Source organism: Vanellus vanellus (genome assembly GCF_965231255.1).
Source record: "Vanellus vanellus genome assembly, chromosome: 24".
NCBI lineage: Eukaryota > Metazoa > Chordata > Aves > Charadriiformes > Charadriidae > Vanellus > Vanellus vanellus.
Window position 1 is genome coordinate 1,938,139 of NC_138929.1, and position 12,332 is coordinate 1,950,470.

Sequence of the window (12,332 nt, forward strand, 5' to 3'; positions counted from 1 at the left end):
CAGCGGTAGAAGGGGGTGATGGACTCCGAGAGTCCCACTCTCTGCTGCCCGTGCTAGTCAAGAGACCACACTCTTGCTGAGCTAACCTGCCCCCTTCCACGATGCCCAGGGACGACGGTGGGGCACGGACAGATAAATGAGGAAGAAAGGGTGAGGAGAGAGCTGCTGCAGAGGGAGGGGACCCCTGACTTCCCCTTGGCTTAGGCATGCAGCAGAGGCAGTGCCCAAAGCTGGGTCCCTCAGAGCCCTGGCAACATCTCTCCGCAAGAGAAGAATGGAAGAACAAGCAGGCAGGAGAGCAGGGCCTGGCAGCCTCCTCCTCTCTGAAACATCCTCTTGTTGTTCCAGGGGAGAGGCAAAAAAATAATAAAAATTATGATTATGGAAGTTGCAACAATTCGTGCAGCTTCTCTCCGCTCGCAGGCAGCGCAGACAAATGGGCCAGGGCTCCCAGGCACACACAACAAAATTATACCCCCCCCTTTGCAATCTGACCTAAATTGGAGCATCTGCAAACAACCCACAATAGACCGATGACAAGTTCTGCTGCCAGAACAGTGTCAAACCTCAGCCCTGAGCAGCAGGCCCCTCCTCTGCCTGCTGCCTTAACCCCTTCCTGCCACATGTCCTGGCTGCCCTCAGCCCTGCCAGGCCAGGGAAGGGGACTCGGGCTGGGAACAGCTGTAAGCCCTTCATCAGAGTTAACGGTGTGCCAGTCTCCCAAACCTACGTGGATGTGGTGAGACCAGGATGAGAGGTTTTGCTTTTAAAAGAGAGGTTAAACTTGAATCACTTCTAAGAGTCCCTCATTTGGGGTCAGATTGTGGTTGTTCCAGTTTGGCCGGTGAATATCCCCTCTCCTGTATTGCTCTGGAAACGAAGCTCTGGCTAGCTGAGCTTTTCCAGCACTTGAGCAAAAAGAGTTTGAAATACCCCCCAGCTCCAATCTGCAGCCCAGCTCCAATGACAAGAGAAGCTGATGCGGAGGAGATTCTAGGATGAAGGCCAAGATGAGAAGGGGAGACACAGATGTGGATTTTTACAGCTCCTGGGACTGAATTAAAGGGACTGGACCCTGTGCAGACAGGTCCGGACACCAGCCAAATGTGATGAAGAAGACAGCATGGCTGGGAGGAACTGTGCACACCTGGAGCCCTAAGGGGGAACATACCTGAACCCAGCAGCGGGGACTCCATGCTGAGGCTGGGCAGATTCCCCGTGTGGCTGAAGGACCGTGAAGAGTTGCCAATGCTGGAGCTAACAAGAGAGCCTCCGGAGAAGGGTGACGAGGAAGTAGATGTGGACCCAGCCAGCTGGGCACCCAAAATCTCTTTGCTTTTGCCCCCTTTCGGCCTGCCAGGCCCATGCTTGTTCTTCTTGCTACCCTTGTGCTTCTTTTCCTTCAGCACCTCTCCCTCCTCCATGCTGAGGGACGGCATGCGCTTGTGGCTGCTGCTGCTACCACTGGTTCCACTGGTCCCCACCGCAGGGCCGCTGACAGGGTTCGAGGCCTTATAGTCCACTGGGGAAGCATCACGGCCTCTCTGCTGGCTCACCGCAGAGGTGGAGAAGCGCATGATGGATCCAAAGCCAGAGAAGATCACCTTCTGCTCGAAGATGTCTCCCTTCTGGCCTTCATACAGAGGGGAGCAGTGGGAAGAAGAAGAGGAAGAGACAGGCTTCCGGTACTTCTCGTCGTCCTGCTCAAGCTTGGGGAATGTCACAAAGTCCTGGGAGCACTGCAAGTTGCTGCAGGAGGTACCTGGGGAAAACAGAGGGGAAGCAGATATAGGAAAGCTCGTGGTGGCAGTAACTCAGCCCATAAGGCAACAGGACCACGGTCACAAGGCAAGGTCCTCTGGCATAGGCTAGTTACTGAGCTGAAAGACATCTTTGTCACCTCCCAGCCCTGCTCCCCCACCGTTGCTTTGATGCTCTCTAGCAAGCATGAGAGGTGCACATCAGCAGCTTCATCCCATCCAAACATGCATGTGCCTGCTCCCCCAGGCCCTGCACCACCACAGTCCCTCCAGCCCTGATTAGGGTCCCAGGAGATGAAACCGCCTAGCCAGTAGGACAACAGCTCGAAAAAGAACTGTGCAAGGTCAGAGCAGATGGGAGCCCTGCAAGGCTTTGACTTAAAGCTCAGGGGAGCCTGGATATCGGGTTTTGGCTCAAGTCTCTCCACTAGTACTCCTTAAAACACTGCTGCAGACAGTACCACCTACGGAGGAGAGGGCAGGTGCTGCCCATATTGCCTGTGCACAGTTTCCCTTCCCTCCTCCCTCCACTCAGACATCTGGATCTGTTTTCCCTTGCGGTGCAGCAGGCCTGCACAGGAGGGGAGCTGTAACACTCATCTGACTCAGTTCTTCCCTCTGTGCATGGAATTAGTAGCAATGAGACTTTTCCCTTTCCCTTCAAGGGGTTAAAGAAATGGCCATCAGCAAAGTTTCACAGCAATAGCTGGCGAACGGCTATCTTTACAACCCAAAATATCTCCTCCATTCTCCCCTCCTCTCTTGCTTCTCCTTCGCCCCTTACCTGCAGGCTGGAAGGTCCCGCTGGATGAAGCTGAGCTGAAGCCAACTGAGCTTTTCCCGCTTCCCGTCTTTTTCCCCTTGTGGCTGCTGCCATGGCTTGAGGACTTCTTGCCTTTCACCTCCGACCTGCCGACCTCCGAGGTCTCTTTGCTCCCCTCATGGTGGCTGGTGGAGCCCTGGCAGCAGCAAACACAGAGGTGACTCACTCAGGCCAGATGTGGCCACAGCAGGGGCTCTTTTTACCAATTTCCCCTTAAGAGAAGTAATTGCCCCCTCTGCCCACAAAGTGATGGTCAGGTCATGTTACTCAGGGGAAAAAAAGCAACATTTCCCTCTATTGCTGCTTGGTGGCACCAGGCTTTATACTCCTAGGGATTATACTCATCCCATCTAACTGCAGGAAATTAAACAGAGCACTGACAATCAGGGCACAGGCATGTCAGAGGGTTATTCAGCCCAAAGAAAATCTGAATTTGGCTGTGATTCAAACACGTATTTCAGCTGCATCTCTCAGGTGTGCTATTCTCAGCAAGGTCATTCCACCTGGGGGAACTTGCTCGTCCTTGTGCTGTGACGGGAGTTTCCCTGGGTTCCCTAAAGCATCCACTGGAGCACCTCCCCTGCCAGCCCAGGGCTTTCCAAATCTGCTGCAGTAAATATTTCACAGTGACATTGTTAGAGCAGCATCTGTCCGTGCAGCAACAGATGCTATCCAAACCCCATATAAGCCTGCAGGAGACAGGGAAGCAAGGGGGATGAAGAGGCTGGCCAGATGCTAGGAAATCCAGGAGCTTGGGATGAGAGAGAGAAGTGTGGGAGTTTAGCAGGGGGAGAGTGGAATGAACCGAAAACCAGATCCCCCAGGGCACCCACGCTGGGATATGAAACCTTCACCTTCAAGTCACTTCAAAGCCAAACCAGCAGCGTTCAAAGATCACTTCTTGCAAGATATTACTGCAACCAATCAATATTATAGATATAGTTCCAATGCAATGGCTATAGCCCAAAATATAACACCAGTGCATTAGTGCAAACACCTTTTATTTCTTACTGAGCAGATACAAGGAAGACACAGAGAAGCACAATACCTTTCTTACATTCCACTATCCCTGACTCCAGATGACCTCTTCTTGGGGAGAGCTAAAGAAAAAAGGGCTTGTAATGCAGACTCATGAATGCCCAGATAAAAATCTTTCCCCATTCCTCCCACATGGTTTAATCACTCTGCACAATGCAACAGCTGGCAGCCTAACACACACCAGATGTGCCGGGAATATGAAAGACAGGAGGAAGGGAGTGGTGGAAATTAGGGGGGAGAGGAGGGGGAATCTGTATTTTCTCATCACAGACTCCTGGATGTAGGAGATTAAGCCTTCTTGATTTATGAGCTCAGAGGGAGCATGAAAATCTTTCCGACTTTCCACATCTGCCTGGGGAGGGAAAGGAGAGCAGTGTCTGGGGGCTATGGGAAGTCCTGAGACTGCTCACGAAGTCGCAGGAACGAGATGGCTCACGTCTCAGCAGAAATGCAAAGCCCCAAATTTTCCCCCCATAAATTCACCTCTTCGGAGCTCTGCACAAGGTGCACGGGGCCACAGAAGGGCAGGGGGAAACCACATGAGAAGACATGTTCTAAATCCAGAGTGTCAGGAAGGGAGTGCAGGGCAAGTAATGAATTAGTGCAGGGTGGAAGGGGGAAATCTGAGCTGGGAAATAAATCTTAATTGCAAAATTAAAGGAGGGAAAAAAAGGGGGGAGAGGCTGAGCTGTCTCAGCTGAAGGCGGTGAATGGACACTCACCTGTAGGGCTGATCTGACCTCACAGACCTCCCCAAGAGACTCCCAGAGATTTCGGGGCAGGATTTTCCCACCTCCTGCCAAACGCTAGCCTAGATATTGTTTGCCAAACGGGTCATGGCAGACAGATCTGTATGGTACGACCACAAGCCCTCCTCACCACAAAGGGCCCTTCTCTAGCAGCCATTCCAGAGAGCCTGAATTTGGGGCAAGGGCCCAAGGATTGCAGCCGAGGAGCAGAGAGAAGGAAACTGAAACCACACTAAATCACTTCCCCTCTCTGTGCCTCTATTTCTTTCCCACTTTGCTCCGTGGAGCCTGCAAGCTCTGTGTGGCAGCGGAGCCTTCCAGGAGACACACGTGGACTGCCAAGCACAACACGGCCTTGATCTGAAGGGGAGGGGTCTGCTACCATAATGCCAATATTAATAACAGTAAGGAGGGCTGCAGTCCCATCGGCTCCCAAACGAAAGAGATTCTCCAGCTCAGGGCTGCTGCCTAGAGGGAGCAGGACTGGAGAAACCTGCATGCCGGCTGCTTGCCTTGTGCATAAACAGAGGTCTCAATCTCTGGATCATCGGCTTTTCTCCAGCATGGAAATCCGTGTGTGTGTGTGTGTGTATGTGCATGTGCAGAAACACCAATGTTTCATGTGTTGCAAACAGGTGTGAGGGGGAGGGCATGCTGCAGAGGAAAAAAAAATAGGGAAGCACTGAGGAAGTAAGAGAGCTCTCTCTCAAAATGAGGCAGTGCTACATTTTGAAGGTCTATTTAAAGCAAGCAAGTGAAAAATGTCACTAGGATAAACCTGCTGCCCCAGCTGGAGGGGACAGTCTGATGGGGAAACTCCTGCCTCAAACCTGGAGCCGGGAGAAGAAAGACAAAGTCGCGCGGGCACCCAAGCGCAGGCATGCACGCACCTCCTACCCCCCCGGCACTCGCTGTCCCCCGAGGGGCTGTACCTGTTTCCTGGCCTCTCTGTGACACTGTGCAGCACCCAAGCTCTTCATTCATTAATTTATTTATGGGAAATCAGAAGAGCATCTCTTTGCCTCCTGATTGGCGGGACGAGCTCCTAGAGGCAACCACTGACGAAATACAGAAGGGGTGGGGGAGGCTGGAGCCGCATCAGAAACACAGAGAGGCTTTGCCCTGGATTAAACTACTGGTGAGGGGAAGCAGGGAGGACACGAAGGAGGAACAATGCAACGAGAGCAGGAGCTCCTCCAGCCCACGCACTGCAGGGCGATGTGCTGAAGCAGCCACCCAGGCAGGCTGTCAGCATCAGCTGCCTTTCCACGCCAGACCGCTTGCTACAGTCTCCATCAGGAGCTGGGGGCTGAAGCATGTGTACAGGCTACAGCATCTCTGTGTCTGCGCCACTGGCAACCTTACCCATGTCCCTTCCCTCAGCCTCGAGCCACCATGCTGCTGTTCTTTGTAGGTGGGGATAGGAGACACAGATGAGTTGATGTGTATGTCCCTGCTGCTACTGGCAAATTCCCACTCATGTCAGGACAAGGGATGCTAAAAGGCTCAGGGATTCTTACTGCAAATAGCCATGCTGAGACATGCAGGGGTAATCGTCCCTACCCCATCACAGCAACTGTGAATTTGCCTGAGCCAGGCATGGTGCAGAGGTTCCCAGGACCTGTCAGCTTCAGGCCGGTCCTGGGTAGGTGCTGAAAGCTCAAATAACAGTGGGAAACCTGGAAAGTCTCCCTGCAATCGTGTGCTCTTTGCCCTGCTGTGCTCCCTCTCCAGCACCTGACCGGGAGAGGGGGGGTGCGGGGAGCCCTTGGCATCCACAGCTTAGATTACAAAACCCAGATCAAGCCAGATGTTGCAGCCCAAAACACGTAGCATGTGTGAGTGTGTGTCAACAAGTGATCACGATGTCTGCAGCTGGCAGAAGAAGGCAGCTGGGGTGGCTTGCAATCCTGCAGATTTACTGCAAGTGCAACAGAGAGCGGCAGGACGGCTCCCAGGGGCATTTGCAGGGGGAGGGGAGAGGCACGCTGCTCCGCTCGCTCTTCGGCTGCTCGCTAACCTCGATCGCCAGAACCAGGCACCAGCTGCACCGAGAGATCCTGAGCGCAGAAACTGTCTCCTGAATTTGTCTGGCAGTGTGTGACTACAGAGCCACAGCAGCCCCGGCTGCCAAGACTTACTGGTGAGACTCATTGCTCCTCCCCTGGCGAGAAACCCTCCTCTGCCCCAGGCCCGCTCCATGAATACCATCTTTCCAACGGGCTGTTCAAAAGCCTTACCAGCTGGCAGCATTTTGTAGTTTTTGGATAGACCACATGAAATAGCCAGCAACTACTATAGCCAGAAACTATTACCCAGAGGGAATGTTTTCTGCCTCCTTCCCGCTCCCCAAAAAGTCTGTCGGAGCTCCAAGTAGCCGGCATGACAATGAATGAGAGCCTGTATCCAGCACAAATCCATTCTCTATAACCCCTCCACCTCCAAAGCCATTGAAAAGCCCTAGCCCAGGAGCACTACTGGGGGTTTTTCAGCAGGTCAGCTGCTCTGCGTGTTCTCTGGAAGGGACAGTCCTGTGCCCCACCAGCAAGGTCTCCTGCCCCTCTTTGAGAGCAATGAAAATCGCAGTGCCCAAAGACACTTTTCAGAGGCAGGAGGAGATCTCAGCAGAGGTGTTATGGAGAGTCGTTTGCATGCTGTGAATTCACACCCTAGTTTCACTTTCCGGTGTAGATGAGAGCTGAGGCCACACCAGCGTGTTTTCAGTATGTTTATCCCCCAGAGGCAGTGAGAGCTTGTCACTGCGCAGACAGGACACGGAGGCCTGGTAGAGTCCAAGTGTTAGATATTAATGGTTTTTAGATTCCTAGAAGTCGCAGGGAAGCACTCAATGAGATGTTCGAAAATCTGGCAGAAGTCAGAGGTCTAGCACAATTGATTTCAAGAGGAAGACTGAAACCACATCAAAGGATCTTCTTCATAACTAAATGGTTCAAGAGGGGAGCAGAGGGTGGACGACATATTAGACGAAAACTGGAACTGAAAAATAAATCCGTATTGCAAAACTAAAGAAAAAAAGTGAACTTAGAGGCCAGGATGCTGGAGCGAATAAGGAAGTGGGATATACCACTGTTCCTCCAAAGCAGCGAAACAGTTCCACTGCTGTCAGCCTAACCTGGTGAAGTAGTTTAAAAAGTCCTACTGTACAGGACTACAGCTCTGAAAATCCATTATTAAAGGGTTGCTGGAAGTTTCAGAGGACTTTGGTAGCAACATCAGATGCTGGGGCTCAGAAGCCTATTGCCCCAGGCTCCTTCTAGGCTAAGCAAATGGAGCAGACTGGAGCGTGGATTCAGGTACTGGTAACACCTCTCCATGGCCTGGTGACTAGTGCCATGCTACGGCCTGCCTGCAGCCCCGCGGTGCCAGGGCCCTTCTGCTGATTCATCTCACTGATGCTCCTGCTCCTCATCACTGGCTCCAAACCACTGGCGATGCTCAGTGCCCCCAGCCCAACCCCTGCTCCAGCACAGCCTGCGCACTAGGACGGGAGCTTGGGACTCACTGCGTGTGGCATCACTTTGGCTACGGTGTGAGCAGCACAGTGAGCTGGCAGCATGGGTCTGGCATGGACTTCAAGGGCTGCACCAGCCTCCTGCGGCTCTGCATGGCTGCTCCAGGCCAGTGTCCTTCTCCCAGGCACCCGGACACGACCATCTGCCCTCACTGCTGCAGGTCATTGAGACCTGCTCTCACCCAGCTGCTCTCCACGGAAGACTGGGGACTGTGTCACCTGGGGAATTTATGCTCCGGTTCATTGGGTAACTTGGAGAAAACTATGGAGGCGATAAATTATTTGCCCAAGATCACGCAAGTAGTAAAGAGAGGAACAGACTCCAGACCTCTTTAGACTCTAACCATGGCACCGCAGTGACGAGCTATGTTCTTCTGCATAGTCACACGTCAGTTTTTGGTTTGCTGCATCTACGCTACCCCCTCCCCAGTACACTCTACTGGGGTGAGCTGTACTAATCTAAGACCCAGAAAGGACAAAGATGGTTTTGGAGTCAAAGAGGAAACCTGTTTGGACACGCTGCATTAATGTGTCTCAAGGTTTTACATTAGTCTAACCCGTGCAACGTTACACTGATGCAACTGCCTAGAAAGCCTCATACAACCACCCCCCGAGGGGTTTGTGCGAGGTTGTAGCAGCTCTTAGATTTGATCTGGAGCGGGTACCTTTGGTAACAGAGAGTCTGAACAATGCTTTGGGATCTATGCACAAAAAAAAAGCAAGGGAAATACACTCTCTGTTATGAGGATTAATAATAACTCCCTAGGGAAACACTAAAACGCTGTCACTCAAGCACAGCTACAGTAATTAGGATCTCCTGAATTTTAGCTCACAAAGAGTTGAAAGCTGCCTGTAAAACTGAATTGCACCCTTCCCTCTTTATTTATAAAGGTCTGGCAGGGCTTTGGAGGAGACAGTGGGTAATTGTCTAACAACCACTCTAGCTGGCCAAGAGTCAGGTTTTGGATTTCAGTTCAGCTTGAAAATAATCTTCTTAGGCCATCAGTTCCTGACAGCTCTGTTAACTGGGTGAATCTGCTGTTCCCAAAAGCCAGAGCCAAGCTGCCCTAACATGAGCACAGGTAAAGCAAGACTGATTGCAGCTCAGAGGCTGTTCTTCCACTCTGTCCCACTAACTTTCTGCTTCTCCCAGCCTGAGAACCATGAGAACCAGCTTTGCCATTTCAGCTCTGACCTATATCTACTCCCTGCTTCCAGGCTCGGCCGCACACAGAACACAGAAAATCCTCTTCAGTCCTAACCCAAAGCAACCTGTGCTGACTGGCAGGAGCTTTCACTCTTCCAGACTGCCCCTGCAGTGTTTCTCACGTATGCAGACACTGTTAGCCTGTGAATTTTCATTTTCACAAGGCAATCCTGCCATGTAAAGGACACCCAAGCCTTTCCAAGTAGCATTTCTGTGCACAAAAGGACATTCCTTGGACATGTTGTTTATTTGTTCTAGCAGGAGCTTGGCCCTAGTCCTACCCGCACTTACACCAGAACAGCCCTGCTAAGGAGCTGCATTAATTTACATTCCCCCTACAGAGAGTGCAACTCCAAAGGTCCCGGTGCTGGAGTAACCTCACTTGCTCCCTGACCCTGAACAACTGCAAACTTGGCCTTCACCTTGTCGCATGCAAGCTCGAGGCAAGTTCCACTGTGTATATTCTGCATTACTGGAGTTTGGGGCTGGGATGAATTACAGAAAGCTCCAGGCTATCCTGTTTTACAGCCAGGTGCAAGAGTCAGCAGCACGATTTCAGCAGTGAATAGCAGAAATACACTGACATCCTGACTGTGCCCCACCAGCACTGGGCAGACAAACCCGCAAAAGGGACATCTTCCCAGAAGGGAACCAGACAGCCTCTACACCTCAGGAGCAAAACAGGCCACCGCGCTGTGCCCCTCTGCCTGAATTTTCCTGAAATGAAGGAACTAAATAGGAAACGACCTTCTGCTGTCTCAAAGAGAAAAGCCACCGCTATTATGCACTTTGAAGACCTTACGTGCTTCTAAGATTTTTTCCCCCTCAGTTCTATCAGTTTGTCTAATAAAGGATAACACCTCCTCCCACAAGCCTTGCCTTGCTTACCCACCTGCCTGAGCTGTTTACAATGTGGCAGCAGAAAAGGCCAAACCATGGATATTTATCTATTCTGCGAGAGCTTCAAATCTGAACATCTGCTGCAAAACAGGCTGGCGCTTACAGCTCAATCACTTGGGAGTTTAGCGCCATGATTGTGTCGTCAGTGCTGACAGAAATCATGACAGCTGCTGTGTTAAATTCCCAAGGTGGGTGTCGAGGTGGGGAGTCAGGCAGAGAGAGCGAGAATGTGACGAATCAGGAATCAAAATAAACGGACAAAAGCCCTTTCTCTGCTCTTCTGCACTCTCCTCTCCACTTCCTACAAAAGCTAGTGCCCACGGTTTGCCCCTGCCCTCCCTCCCCACCCTACATTCACACGCTCACATCCTCTGGGTTTGGTACCTTCTCTGCAGCGACGGGCACCGAGGATGGGGTAAGGCTGGTGGGAGACTCCGGACGTTTTTTGTGCTTCTGTTTAGGTCTTTCCTTGTCTTTCCGACTCTGCAAAAGAAATCAGAGAGTACTCGAAGGCTAACTTTTCCTCTGCTGAGAATAGCAGTTGTAAGGGAAAAGAAAGGAGGGTGTGTAGGGCTGGATTTACAACCATACATTCATATTCCTCTTTGCTTCTCCACCCATCCACACGAGCCCAGTATCCCTTCCCCCACATCCCAGCTTCTGGCTGGGACCGTCCCACTATCTCTACCCCAGCTGCAGCCAACATCTGGAGTGCAGAATATCAACAGAAGCCCACGAATCAGTTTATGGTAAGATGATAGGGAAGGACTTAACAAGCTCTGGCTGATTTCAAGAAACCTGGACCTTCCCGCTGCCATTTCCCCAAAGGGACTCTGTGCCCCCTCACCCTCACTCTCTACCTTCCTCAAGGGTTTCTCAGATCCACCCTGTACAGCCAATGGGAGAATCTTGCTTTCAGCATGTGTTGCACATGCACAGGTAAAGAAATCAGTCAGTGGAGATCTCAGAACCTAGGCTTGACCCTAACCTAGAGATCCCCCACATCTCCCCTCCCAACAGAGATAGCTGGTCTGGGTCCATCTCTGCTAACAGGAGACAGGCTATTTAGTTTGATTTCTTCATCCTGTTTTTTTCTCTCACTAAAACCCCAGAAACATGGGATTCTTCATATTGCAAACCAAAGAAAAATCATGGCCTGAGAAACACCGAGTCCTGCCTGCCCTGATTTTATTATATTCTCCTGGGAAATGGACTGTAACCAAGGAGTTTATTCTTACATAGTGCTATCAGGATGTTTATGCTAAAAATGAGATGTTTTCAGAGAAAAGACTGAAAACGTAGGCCTGTGTGACCTCAAGTCAGTGGGGCTTGAGGATGCCCAGGCCAGCTGGCATACAGATGGATGGATAGAAGAGCATGCTCCATCACACACTCCTGCTTCCTCCGCTGCACACTCCCATGGGAACACACCCAGCTGACTACAGGAGCTTCTCCGTGCTACCGACCTCAGCTAAAGATGTAGCTTTCTTTACTGAAGCTGCAGAAACTTTTCTGCTGAGTTCCAGACTTCGCAGCGTGGTTACTGGTGTGTGGACCCAGAGAGCTGCTGTCAGATAAACACCTGCATGAGATGCAGGGCTTAGAAAAATCCATCCTCTTGCTTCTGAGCCCTTTGTGGCAAAGGATACCTGTTCTGGTACAACTCCCTCACACCGGCGTTTTATTCCAGAAGCTGAAGTGCTCAGTCTGGAGCAAAGGTGTGGTCAGACCAGAACAGTGACATCGAAATTCATTGACTCTCCAGAAAGATGCTGATTGCTTCCTCGAGCAGGCAAAGCCCTGAGGCTACAGCTGCCAGCACATGCCAAAGATGGGATGCTGTCAGGGGAAGATGCAATTGCAGCAAATATATGAGCTCCATTGTGTGTTTTTGGGGGTGAGAGAAGAGAGTGGAATAATTAAATATGCTAAACGGGGGGGGGGGGGGGGGAGGGGGGGGAAGGGTCAGGAGGAGAGAGAGGGGAGGAGGAAAAGGCTGGAGAAGGCAGGCAGGAAGTGAAGCAGAGGGGAAGCAAAAGTGGTCCAGGAATCAGCTCCTTCCAGTGCGGGTTTGGCTGAATTTTCATTGCACTTGAAGAGGAGGCCCATGCTGCAGCCCCCAGTGACCCTGCAGCGTAAACCTGTGATGAGGCTATGGAAGCTTCACTGGGATGAGCTGAAAAAAGGAGGCAAATCCAGCCTAGAGCTTCACCGCACTTGCTCAGTGCACAACCAACGCTGCCAATATCCATCATTTTATCACCAGACTCCTGGTGTTTGGCATATCTGTTAAAGCCACTGTTCCTAGAGCTACAGTATTTTA

The 12,332-nt window shown here is 51.5% G+C and overlaps 2 protein-coding genes across 2 annotated transcripts in view; both read right to left on the bottom strand.

Moving 5' to 3' along the window:
• The window catches only part of RPL19 (ribosomal protein L19), a 389,457-nt gene that overhangs the window by 198,506 nt on the left and 178,619 nt on the right, over positions 1-12,332 (bottom strand). The window lies entirely within an intron of this gene.
• MLLT6 (MLLT6, PHD finger containing) overlaps positions 1-12,332 on the bottom strand; it is a gene marked incomplete at its 5' end in the record, with an annotated part of 43,518 nt that overhangs the window by 10,576 nt on the left and 20,610 nt on the right. The window contains 3 exons of the mRNA XM_082494788.1: positions 1,172-1,762; positions 2,545-2,719; positions 10,394-10,492. Of these exons, the coding sequence (XP_082350914.1) occupies positions 1,172-1,762; positions 2,545-2,719; positions 10,394-10,492 (865 nt within the window). The remainder of the gene's footprint in view (positions 1-1,171; positions 1,763-2,544; positions 2,720-10,393; positions 10,493-12,332) is intronic.